Below are 13497 nucleotides of genomic sequence, written 5' to 3'. Positions count from 1 at the left end.
TCACCCAGTTGTCCCTTCTTTTAAAAATTACACAGGCAGTTCATGTTCCTTACATCATCGTTACTTAGAGTTATGCAAAATCCTTATCGCGCCTTGCACCAAGCTGATCCTCATTCAAATAACTAAGCACTAACCACGCTAATTGAGATCCAGGCCCGGGCAAACCGCAAGGCGCCGGTCCTGACTGCCGCGAGCAGCTGACTCTCGCGGGAACCCGAGGCCCAGGCAATAGGTCACGTGACCCCGCGGGGGCTGGTACTCTCCGCCTCTCGGCTGTAGCAGCCACGTTGCGGCGTTCGGCAGTCAGGGGAGGGGTGTGGCGAAGGCCCGTGCGCGTTACGTGCGCCGCCCCGCCCCTGACGGAGCCCGGATGAAGAGTAACGCCATTACCGCCGGAGCCGCCGAGAGCACTTGCGGACTGGGACTGGACACTGGACCGGCCGCACCATGAGACTCCTCCCCCGCCTGCTTCTGCTGCTCTTGCTGGTATTCCCCGCCACCGTTTTGCTCCGAGGCGGCCCGGGAGGTGAGGCGCGGGGAGTGGGCGGCGGGGTTGGCAGTTCAGGAGACGCCAGCGACAAGTTTGAAGTTGGAGGCGGCGGAGCTCGGGCTCCTGGGGACCGCGTCCACCTCGCCGGCCTCCCTCCCCTTGCTCCCCAATCCCCGGCTCGTGGTAGGCGGCTGGCGCGCGTGCAGAGTTCACACCCCGCCTGAGCCTTGGTCCCTTCCGCGCGGAGGGCCGTGCCGGAGCGACCTTGCTCCTGCGGGCGGGACCCACGCCTGCAGAGGTGGCCGGAGCTGGAGGGTGTGCGGCCGAAGTCGCAGGCTTGGGGCGGCGGGTGCTGCGCCCGCAGAGCGCTGCAGCCCGGTTTTATTTCTTTCGGCCGCCTCCCGCGCCGCTCCACCCCCAACCTCTAGCTCTTGGGCTGACGTGTCTTTAGCTTCCACGCTAGGAGTCCTCCTTAATTCATTTGCTGAAACTCCTGTTTTCTGCACACCCATGCTGTTAGAGCATCGTTTTTCTGGTCCTCTGTCTTCCCTTATCCGCATCTGATCCCTGTGTGTTATCGGGAGGCTTGATTTCCGAAAAACTCCGCATCCTCACCCAGTTGTCAGCCTCTGGTCTAGGTGGACTGCAGAATCCCTACGGAATCTCTCATTCAATGGCTTTTCTTCTTTCTTTCTTTCTTTCTCTCTCTTTTTCTCTCCTTCTCTTTCTTCCTTCCATTTTTCCTTTCTACTTTTTGTTGGTTGGAAATCTCGTCTTGTGCTGGGGGACGAGAGTGGACTTTGAGCCCTACTCTCCCCCACCCCAATTTATATAGGTTTATTCATTTCAACAGTTAAAAAACTTGGGTGAAAAAACTTAGATGGCAGAACCTAAAAATGTGGAATCTTGGCTTCTTGCCTTGGTATTATGAACTTCGGTGTCCAACTTGTAAAGTGAAAGAATTAGTCTAAGTGGTTACTGGAACCCGTTCCATAAGTTAAACTCTGGCCTAATGAATGATGATGTCCAGTGCCCACAAGCTGTTTGGCAAAGAAGAGTGAAGGGACTGGTTTCTGTTTAGTGGCTTGTATAACTTTAAACTACTACTATGTCCAGAGAGTTTGTTTGTTTGTTTGTTTGTTTGTTTTAACTGAAAATGACTTGTAAAATTAGGAAGGTACCATTTTAGCAGTAGGAACTCAAGGAGGTGAAAAAAACTTGCAATGTATAGTACTTAATAAATACCATTTTTCCTGGATATTGCACATGTTTCCCTTTCCACATTTTTTCCCCCTCAACTGAACTGCCACATCATCATTCTTTCTGCTGGAAGAGTTTCAGGAACTTTGAAATGCTTTTGAGGGTCTTGCCAGAAATAGATACATTATGACTTACTTAGAATACTTTTGCCTACAAAATTGATTTATAATTTCTTGGCATTATGAGTTCACATAACTTTTGCTTATAATATTTAAAAGTATCTTAAAATATGTTCAAAGCCATATGCAAAAATAATTGGACTCTTTCTTTGCTCTCAACCCTTAAGTTAGAATATGTTTTTACTAAACAATTTGTTTTGTGCAAGCTAGTTTTTTTTTTTTTTTTTTTTTTTTTTTGGTACTAGGCATTGAACTCAGGGGCACTTGACCTCTGAGCCACGTCCCCAGCCCTATATTGTATTTTTTTTTTTTTTGGAGACGGGTCTCACTGAGTTGCTTAGTGCCTCACTTTTGCTGAGGCTGGCTTTGAACTCCCACTCCTCCTGCCTTAGCCTCCTGAGCCACTTGCGCCACTGTGCCTGGCACAAGCTAGTTTTTATCATAGGGGAAGATACAGGTATTAGTCATTTTTAGTTACTTGTTAGTAGATTCTAAGAGTTTTAGCTGTTGTCACCTCTGATGTTTCTTGCCTAGATATTGAGAATGTTGTTTTCTTTTAAACCTGAATGTTTTTTGTTGTTTTATTTTATATGGTTAATGACAGGGATTAAATTTAGGGGAGTTTCTTTTCTTTGCACCAAACTTATTATTATTATTTTTTATTTGCTTAACCAGATTGCTTGAAGTTCTTCCTCTGGGATTCAGGGGATCTTCAATTTCTGCAGTTCATTTTCTAGCTATTGGGTGCTTTTTAAAATTAAACAGTATTTTCTATTAAAATTAACAACCAGTTAAGAATACTAGTAAAATAATACAAGTATTTTTAGATATAGTATAATTTGTCATCATTCAAGTGGCTGGGGGATTAAGTTACTCCAGAGTGGAACATTTTGTTGCTTATACCAAATATTTTAAAAAGTTAGTATTCCAGGTGAAGGATAATTGTTTACTTTGTATTTTATCATTAGGCTCATTAGCAGTGGCACAGGATCTTACAGAGGATGAAGAAACAGTGGAAGATTCAATAATTGAAGATGAAGACGATGAAGCTGAGGTAGAAGAAGATGAACCCACAGATTTGGTTAGTGTTATACTATTTAATACAACGTTTGGTATTAAAATTTTTACTGTCAGTGGTTTGTTATTATGATCAAAATGGATTGAAGTTGGGTGAATAGGAGCTTGTCATTGAGGATAGAGCATATGTATTGAATTGGGAAGGAGACATGACACACTTAAAGAATGATTCAGGATCATACCAACGGGCATGAATTTAGGAAGCTAAATGTAGTGGGACTAGCAGTGGACCAGGAGTGGACAAATTTGGGGTCCATGGTGTTTAGCCTTCAGGCTTCTCTTTCTGGATCTCAGTTTTCTCGCTTTCATTCAATAAGCAGTCATTGAGTCTCATGTAGTGAGTCTGTGCTGTTCTGGATGCCTCTTTGGACAGACGAGATATGTGTGTTGGTGGGATGAGGTAAGGAACAGATGATAAATAATATGTAAAATATGTCCTGTAAAGAGTAAGGGGGTTAGAGAAGATGTTTTAGTTGTCTAGCCATGAATTTTTTTACTGTATAATTACAGTAAAACAGAATGGCAGGCTGGAATCATGATCATTGCAGCATGCTTCTGGATAATTTAATTTCCTCTTTGGGACTATTGTAGTCCTATTGTATAGGATAGATTTTTTGTGTGTGTGTGTTTATATGGTGTTGAACCCAGGGCCTTCTGCATGCAAGGCAAGCAGTCTACCAACTGAACTATATCCCTAGCCTGAGATTTTTTGTTAATATATATGTTTTTTAGTTGTAGGTAGACACAATACTTTTATTTGATTTTTGTATGGTGCTGAGGATTGAACCCAGTGCCTTACACATACTAGGCAAGCATTCTACAACTGAGCCATAATCCCAGCCCAGATTTTTTACATAGATATTTTGTTGTTTTGTTTTTCTTTTTGGTACTGGGAATGAACCCAGGAGTGCTCTGCCACTGAGCTACATCCTCAGACCTTTTTTATATTTTATTTAGACATAGGATCTCGCTAAGTTGCTGAGGCTGCCCTTAAATTCATAATCCTCCTGGCTCAGCCTCCCAAGCTACTGGGATTACAGGTGTGTACCACTGAACCCAGCTTTTTTTTTTTTTTAGATGTACATGATAGTGTGTTGTATTTTGACATATATACATGGAGTGCAATCTATTACAGGTTTGATCCCATTCTTATTGTTGAACATGATGTGGAGTTACACTGGTCGTGTATTCATATATAAGTATAGGAAAGTTATATCTGATTCATTCTGCTGTCTTTCCTGTTCCCATTGCGCCCAGCATAGGTTTTTTTTTCCTTTCTCATGCTATGCACCTAAAACTTTTCATGACTCTAAATGTTGTAATTTCCTTCTGAGGTTGAACCACCAATTTCCTATTTTCCTGCTATTTTAATATCAAAGTAATTAACCTTAAATACAGATTTCTTCTTTGATTTCATTTTTATGGGGTATATCTTTCACGTAATCTAATCTTAAGTGATTTATTTTTATTTGTATTTAAAAATTTTTTGGTACTGGGGATTTAAGCAAGGGGCGCTGAACTATAACTCCAGTAATTTCCTTTTTTTTTTTTTTTTTTTTGTAACTTTGAGACAGTATCTCACTAAGCTGCCCATGATAGCCACTCACTGTCTTCCTCACTCTCCCAAGCAGCTGGAATTAGAGAGGCATGTGCCACCACGTCTGGTTCTTCTTGAAGAAAGACTACCCTATACAGTTTCTTTCTTTTCACATTTGTTCTCTACTATGGTCTGGTCCCATATATCTAGTGAAACTATTCTTACTAAGGTCACCAGCAATCTGATGGCCAAAATCCTGGGCAGAATTAGGTATGATATTTGAACTCTTTTTAGCATTTTCTGAGTATACTTTCCTTGAATCCTTTAATGTTGGCTTTGGTTAGAATCCTCTCAGTGTTCCTTTACCAGTTTCTGCTTTTTGATCTTTCTGTTACCTTCTCTTTCTCTTCCTACTCCTGTAATGTTCGTGAAACCTTTTTTTAACTACTACCACCCTTTATTAGTGATTTTCTAGCCTCATTTCTGAGCACCATACTGATATCTCCAGCTCTTCACAGGATAGCAGTGTCTGGGTGCTCCATTAAGTACCTCAAATTTTATATGTCCACAAAGGAAGTCAGCACTTAACATCCATCCTACTTCATATTCCTAGTTTGATAGACTCTGGTGATTTGAGCTGTTGTCTTGTTAACTTCTTCCATTTCATTTTAGTCTGCAACCCATTAATCATATCTTAGATGTAATTGTTCTTAGTTCTTTCTCAGGTACATTTTTTCCACTTTATTCCTACAGTTTATGGTTTTTCCTACCTGGGGGTCTTTTTTTTCCCCCTGAGATGCTATTTTTTTTTTTTTTTTAAAGAGAGAGTGAGAGAGGAGAGAGAGAGAGAGAGAGAGAGAGAGAGAGAGAGAGAGAGAGAGAGAAAGAGAATTTTTTAATATTTATTCTTTAGTTCTCGGCGGACACAACATCTTTGTTGGTATGTGGTGCTGAGGATTGAACCTGGGCCGCACGCATGCCAGGCGAGTGCGCTACCGCTTGAGCCACATCCCCAGCCCCTCTGAGATGCTATTTTGCCTGGGTTGATGTTAAATTCTTGGACTCAAACGATTCTCCTGTCTCAGCTTCCTGTGTAGCTGGGACTTTCTTGAGGGGTCTCTTTTCCCAAAAGTAAAAACTTTTAAATAAATGGTATCATTAAAAATATTTAAAATTCAATACAGTTCCTCATTCATTGAAAGGTTTGAGTGCCTTCTCATCTACAAAATGTTTAAAGCTAGTGAACAATGACACCCGTAAGCATCTCAGTTTATGATTGTTCAACTGAAGACATGGTGCTTCTCTCAGGTTTAACATTTTAAATATTAAATTTATTCACATTTTCAGTGAGATACAGTTTTATCATAAAAATCCCATTTTAAGTATACAATCTGATTTTTAGTAAATTAACCAAGTTTTAAGACACTTCCAGTTTTAGGATATTTCTATCACCCCAATAAGATCCTTGATCACTTACTCTTTCTCTTCTCTTTTTCTTGCACTGGAGAGTTAACCCAGAGGTGCTTTACCATGGAGCTATATCCCTAGATGTTTTTATTTTTTATTTTTTTATTTTGAGACAGGATCTCACTTGAGTTGCTGAGGCTAGCCTTGAACTTGGAATCCTTCTTTCTCAGCCTCCCAAATCACTAGAATTATAGGCTTGTGCCCCCACACCTGGCTCACTCTAAAACGTTTCTTTCAAATTATGTGGCTGAATCTTTTTTTTTTTTTAAATGTTTTTTAGTTATAGTTGGACACGATACCTTTATATATTTGTTTATTTTTATGTGGTGCTGAGGATTGAGCCCAGAGCCCCACACATGCTAGGCAAGCGCTCTACCGCTCAGCCCCAGCCCCAGCCCCAGCCCCATGTGACTGATTCTTAGGGGGAAATTTTCCTTTTAATTAGAATGGAAATTGTTGTAGACTATTAACAAGATCCACAGGGATGGGCAAAATTTGGCTCCAGAATAGACATAACCTTGCTTATTCATTTATTTTCTGTGACTGCTTTCATGCTATAACCTTGAGCATTTTCAAGAGGGATTTTATGGTTTGCAAAGCTTTATTTACTATTTAGTTTTTTTACAGGAAGTTAGCTTACCAACCCTTGATCCAGAATCTTGCAGTTCAAAGTGTGGTCAGAATACTAGTAGTCTTGGCATTTCCTTGATGCTTTTATTAGAATTAAAGAATTTCAGGATTCTCACTAGACCCTGAGTCAGATCTGTCAGACTCCTTGGGAATTGGTATGAACATTTAGATGCACTGTTTAAGTTAACTAAAGAGATACACATCCCACTAATACTGACAAAGCCATGAAGAAGCAGTATTTTGTCCCAAATCTGATAAAGTGTCTATATGTAAGTGATCTCCCCCACCCCTAGTAATTTCTTTTTAATGTTTTCTTTCTTAGGCAGAAGATAAAGAGGAAGAAGATGTATCTGGTGAACCTGAAGCATCACCAAGTGCAGATACAACTATCCTGTTTGTGAAAGGAGAAGGTAATACAGAATTGCTAGTTTTCAATTCAGATGTGAATTTTTAAATGCCAAGTCTGGTTCTTTTTTTTTTTTTTAAGGGAGGGGAGAGAGCATTGGTGTAATACTTAAGGTCTTTTTTTAATCTCCTTTTATATAAGGAGTATTGTGCAAACAAGTATTTTGGAAAAAAATCTCATATATATGGGTACCAATACCTGTATAGTGGTATTGCAGGTATTTTAACTAAGGGGAATAATAAATCCTGCCTAGTTTAACTAGAAGTTAGATTTCCCTTTTAAAGATATTGGTTTTTTAAAAAAATATTTTATTTTCAGTTGTAGTTATGCACAATATCTTTATTTTATTTATTTATTTTAATTTTTTTTTAAGAGAGAATTTTAATATTTATTTTTTAGTTTTCGGCGGACACAACATCTTTGTATGAGGTGCTGAGGATCGAACCTGGGCCGCACGCATGCCAGGCGAGCGCGCTACTGCTTGAGCCACATCCCCAGCCCCAATTTTATTTATTTATTTTTATATGGTGCTGACGATTGAACCCAGGGCCTCACACATGCTAGGAAAGCACTATACTGCTGAGCCACAACCCCAGCCCAAAGATATTGTCTTTAAAATTCTTTCAAACTACCTCGGCAAAGTAATTTTGCTATATTTTGAGTGTGTAAATATTAGTGAAAATATTGTAGCTTTTGATTAGTCCTTGGTTAGAACCTAGATAACTGTGCTATATTTTAAAATCTTTCCAAGTAGGTCTTGGTTAGAGCCTAGGTTTCTTTAAAAGAAAATACAGATCGAGTATCCCTTACCTGTAATATTTAGAACCGGAAGTTTTTTTGGATTTTCGAATATTTTTGTGTATATATAACGAGGTATCTTAGGGATGGAACCAAGGTCAAAACATGAAATCCATTTGTTCCATATACACCTAAAGGTGATGTTATATAGTTCTTTTAGTGCACTGGTATTTTAACTATAATCCATCACTTGAGTATCAGTTGTGGAATTTTCTACTTGTAATGTCATATTGGCACTCAAGTTTCAGATTTTGGAGCATTTCCAGTTTTTGAATTAGGGATGTTCAACCTATAAATGTGTAATGCCTGATGTTTATTGAAGATAGCGTGGTAGGCACTGTTCTCAATATTTCACAAATATTATTTAATCCTAACAAACCCTAGGGTTACCCAGTTCATAAATAGATCATGGAGACCATATTCAAATCTAGATCTGTCTGACTGCACGACTTATGTCATACTGGATGAAGCTTAACTTGATTGACAATAACATGATAATTTAACACTTAATATTGAAAATGTGTTCTGTTTTATACTCATGTGTTATAACTTCCACCTACAGGCTACAAAAAGTATAAGTGATTTTTAAAAATTTATTTTTGTAGCTGATTTACCTTCAAATTTGCATTTTTGACTACTTATGTAATTGGATAGGAATTCAAAAGTGCAATTTTTTTTTTGTTCTAGTACTAACACAAGTGTTCCAATGAACCTCTTAGATTTTTTTCTTTGTCATTTTTCACTTTACTTGTATAGGTACTCAGTTGTATAACTCCCTACACAATAATCTTGCTACCAGAAGGACCCAACTTTTTCTTAGACCACAGAATTTGGATATTATCTGGTCTGAAGTCAAAATGCTCAGTTCAGCTCCCAAGTTGGAGTGCCCAAGTGTAGACAAAAGAGTGTCAGCGTACACTCTAGCTCTAGTTTTTCACTAATTAGCATGTGCTGGAGTGCTCTCTGGAAAAGGATTCTGAAACCAAGTCTGAATACAGCAGGAAAGTGTGCCAGCGTCCATTAGTAATGTGTGTTGCATTTGTACTCTGAATATGTTCTAATTTTTTTGTCTTTTTTTGTTTCTCAGATTTTCCAGCAAATAACATAGTGAAGTTCTTGGTAGGCTTTACAAACAAGGGTACAGAAGATTTTATTGTGGAATCCCTAGATGCCTCATTTCGTTATCCTCAGGACTACCAGTTTTATATCCAGAATTTCACAGCTCTGCCTCTGAACACTGTAGTGCCACCCCAGAGACAGGCCACTTTTGAGTATTCCTTCATTCCTGCAGAGCCCATGGGTGGACGACCCTTTGGTCTGGTCATCAATCTGAACTACAAAGACTTGAATGTAAGTCCTTCTAAACCTTTTTACTTTTTACTTTTTTTTTTAAAGGTTAGAGATTGTTGGGGATAATTAACATTGTTAAATATTTTTCTGTACAGGTGCCTATTTTGTGGTTGAAACCATGGTAGGCACCAAGGTCATGAATGTAAATTCGCACATGTATCTTGGAGTCTATAATTTGCAGGAGAGGTGGTTGAAAACAGTGATGAAACTGCTGAGTGACCCGTACTAGAGGTGTCTTTGTGTTTAGGTACTGTCGCATGAGTGTGGTAGTGACTTGATCTGGATCCTAGAAGGAAGAAGCAATACGCCACACAATAGTCTATTACTTATTTAGAGGTTAATATATGTAATTTGCTCCTGTCGTTGCCTAATTTTTGGCCCATTTTACTACTTCTACTTTTTTTGTAGCTGGTTTTTCATCATTTTATATATTCAGACAAAATAAAACCAGCTCTCTCTTTTGGTGGGGGAGGGGGTGATATAGGGACTTGAACCCCAGGGTACTTTACCACTGAGCTATATTCCCAGCCCCCCTTTTTTGATACCAGGGATTGAACTCAGGGGCATTTGACCACTGAGCCGCATCCCCAGCCCTATTTTGTAGTTTGTTTTATTCAGACAGGGTCTCACTGAGTTGCTTAGTTCCTCGCAGTTCCTGAAGCTGGCTTTGAATTCATAATTCTCCTGTCTCAGCTTCCCAAGCTGCTAGGATTACTGATGTACGTCACTGCGTCCTGCTCCCAGCCCTTTTTATTTCAATTTTTTCTTCTCTCTTTCTTCCTACTACTAGGGATTGAATCCAGGGGTAGTTTACCACTGAGCTATATCCCTAGTCTTTTATTTTTGAAATAGGATGTCACCAAATTGCTGAGTCTGCCCTCAAACTTTTGATCCTCCTGCCTCTGCCTCCCCAGTTGCTCAGATCACAGGTGTGCACCTCCACATCTAGCTTATAGCCAGATAGTTTTAGCAGCAGGGTTTATGGGTTGGCTTTAATTTATGAGAACCAAATGTCCTGAATATAAGCTGATGTTTTATGATATGTATTTTTATGTATATTCAGTGACTGAACAAGAAACACTAAAATTTTACTTTTGGCGGTTGACTTCTTGGTGAAAACTGTTCTTCAGAGAACACATATGAACAATTTCCCTTTCAAAGTTTTCTCCTTAGAAGTTGTTCATGATTTTCATTATCCTAGTGTTAACATGTTTACCTGAGTTAAATTTCTTGTGCTACAATTAAAATTTTCATTTTTTTTTAATATTTATTTTTCAGGTGTAGATGGACACAACACAATGCCTTTATTTTTATGTGGTGCTGAGGATTGAACCCGGGTCCCGCCTGTGCTAGGCGAGCGTTCCACCACTAAGCCACAGTCCCAGCCCCTAAATTTTTCATTTTTAGAGTTATTTAGTAGAAAGTAGGAAAGTTTTTTCATTTTTTTAAAAATACTTTTTAGTTGTCAATGTACCTTTATTTATTTATTTATATGCAGTGCTGAGATCGAATCTAGTGCCTCTACACATGCTAGGCACTGATCCATAACCCCAGCCCCCGTTTTTTCATTCTTTGTTTTCAAAATATGATACTAAGTTTCCTGATCTTTATAATTATGTAGTTTGAAAATTATCGATTTTATCATATTTTTAAATAGAACTACATCCAGTTGGTAAAGTGTAGTTTCAGTTTCATTTTGAGTGCACATTGAAAGGCCTTGAAATAAAATTACGTAATTAGTATTTAGCAATAAGTGGTTTTGAAAGTATACTACCTGTGTATAGAGCATTGAACACTGAGAACAGCTGTCTATGACCCATTGATTTTTCAAGACCATAACAAGAAAATATTTTGATTCTGAAAATCAGCAACCCATTTATTTTGAAGGAATTGGTTTTCATCCCATTGTAAGTTTAGAACATAATTTTGACTTTTGTTCAGGTCTGTGTGATCTGCCACTGCAGCTACTGTTCTACATTTTCATGCTTCCATCTGTGTGTTGGAGGATTGCAGAAAAACTTGAGCTGCAGGTATCAGAATACTCTGTGAGTTTTGTTTGTTTCTGCAAGTTTTATCTCATTTTTACTCTTTCCTTGGCCCTTGTGCCATCTCCCCACTCCTCAAAGAAAGTGGAGGATAACAGAGCTTGAGGCATTTTTATTTTATGGAAGAAATTGAAATCAGAATGTTGAGTCCCTGGCATTGAATAGTGCAAGTATATGATTTTGTAAAGTCTTTCCTTCTAGATGATGAGAGAGCTATAAGAAATCTGTTACAGAGTACCAGTTTTAAAAAATCTTATGAGAGTTCCTTCTCTCGATGCATTTCAAATTTTTGTGATTTTTTTTTTTTAATGTTTATTCTTTACAGGGCAATGTATTCCAAGATGCTGTCTTCAATCAAACGGTTACAGTTATTGAAAGAGAAGATGGGTTAGATGGAGAAACGTAAGTGAAAGTTGTAGAACTTGATCTCTCAAGGCAGGACTAGAGGGCATGTTCTGATTTCAAAGTATTGTTTTTAATGGTCAAAATGGAATGGACTATACAGATTTGGTGAAATCTTTACTGTATAGATCCATACTGTATGTGATTCTTATATGTATAATACCAAGCTAGGAAAGATGATTCAAACTGACGAAAAATCCTTTAAAAGGTAGTAGTTGGCTTTCTGTCGTAAATTCTTTTCTACTCCATGCTTTCTGAAGCTGATCATTAGCCAAAGCTAAGATATATGCCTCTAAAATTACTGACTTTTTGTAAATTATATTTTATCTTGAAAAATATGTTCTTTTTGAATGGTGAATCATTTCTTATTTCTTACATATGTTGACCTAAAGTAATTTTTAAACCCAGTTGCACAGAATAAACTAAAATTATGAAATGTGTTAGAATTATAGTTGTAATTAGCTGTGGTATTTCTTATGAATTACAGCCAATTTATGTTTTTTCTTTTATGCCAGAATCTTTATGTATATGTTCCTTGCTGGTCTTGGACTTCTGGTTGTTATTGGCCTTCATCAACTCCTAGAATCTAGAAAGGTAATTAATGTTTGAACAACTCCTTTTTTTTTGTACTGGGGATTGAACTCAGGGTCACTCAACCACTGTGCCACATCCCCAGCCCTGTTTTGTATTTTATTTACAGACAGGGTCTCACTTGTTGCTTAGTGTCTCACTTTTCCTGAGGCTGAATTTGAACTCGAGATCCTTTTGTCACTACCTCCTCAATCGCTAGGATTACAGGCATGCGCCACTGCGCCAACAGCTTGAACAACTCTCAAAGCCATTCTTTAAAAGTTGTTACAGTACTAAGTTAAGCTTGATCTAATTCTTCATGACTTCCTACTCTCACTGTAGATTAGAGTTACAGCTTCATTGTACCTTTTTAAAATGAAACCCAAAGGTGAAACTTTGGATATGTGACTTGAGTTTGTTGAGACTTTCAGACATGCACACAATTAGTGTCCTTTGTCTACATCCTTTAGTGTGACCTGTATACCTGTACTATCTTTTTTTTTGTTTTTGTTTTTGTTTTTGTTTTTTTGCAGTATTGGGGATTAAACCCAGGGCTACTTTACTACTTATCTATAACCTCAGCCCTTTTTTATTTTTTATTGAGAAAGGGTCTTGCTAGTTGCTGAGTCTAGCCTTGAACTTGATATCCTCCTGCCTCAGCTTCCTGATAAACTGGGATCACAGATACGTGCTACTACACCTGGAAATTATTTTCACTGTGAATTACCCTAGAATTTTTATTCCTGAAATTCAGAAAGTTTTTTTTTTTTACCTAGAATTACACTTTTTCATGATTTTTTTTTTTTTTTTAGTTTTTTTTAGTTGTAGATGGATACAATACTTTTTATTTATTCGTTGCTGAGGATCAAACATAGTGCCTCACATGTGCAAGGCAAGCGCTCTGCCACTGAGCTACAATCCTAGCCCCTTTCATGTTTTATCTGAAACCAACTCAACTTTTTATTTTCACTTCATTATTCTTAATTGTGGGGCTTATTCTTAGTGAATGAGTTCTTTCATTTGATAAAGAATGAATTTGACTATATTTATCCTATTGATCAAACATCTACTTAATTAAGCGTAACACTGAAGTACCCACCCCCATCATGGTTCTCTCTGGATTTGGTGGCTAACCTTCCATCATGTCTCTCCCCTTTTTCCTCATTCACTCTCTCTCTCACTTCTCTTCTTCCCACACCAGCAGGAAAACCCATCCCATTCTTTTAGTGGGAATGCATTACATCATTTGTGTCAAATACTGTAATATAATCCTTTAGGCCCTAAACAGATGCTCTCCATTTTCAGAGTGTTTATAACTATCTTTGTCTTGTTTTCATAACAGTTGG

At 38.4% G+C, this 13497-nt stretch overlaps 1 protein-coding gene across 1 annotated transcript in view; it reads left to right on the top strand.

Moving 5' to 3' along the window:
• Window positions 1-371: 371 nt before the first annotated feature.
• Ssr1 (signal sequence receptor subunit 1) overlaps window positions 372-13497 on the top strand; it is a 36352-nt gene continuing 23226 nt past the window's right edge. The window contains exons 1-6 of the mRNA XM_026384619.2: window positions 372-526; window positions 2838-2950; window positions 6903-6990; window positions 8872-9134; window positions 11505-11581; window positions 12097-12175. Of these exons, the coding sequence (XP_026240404.1) occupies window positions 448-526; window positions 2838-2950; window positions 6903-6990; window positions 8872-9134; window positions 11505-11581; window positions 12097-12175 (699 nt within the window). The 5' untranslated portion in view covers window positions 372-447. The remainder of the gene's footprint in view (window positions 527-2837; window positions 2951-6902; window positions 6991-8871; window positions 9135-11504; window positions 11582-12096; window positions 12176-13497) is intronic.

The sequence above is a fragment of the Urocitellus parryii genome, chromosome 8 (assembly GCF_045843805.1).
Source record: "Urocitellus parryii isolate mUroPar1 chromosome 8, mUroPar1.hap1, whole genome shotgun sequence".
NCBI lineage: Eukaryota > Metazoa > Chordata > Mammalia > Rodentia > Sciuridae > Urocitellus > Urocitellus parryii.
Note: the sequence above shows the minus strand (reverse complement) of the source record. Positions and strands in the feature narration are given on the sequence as shown.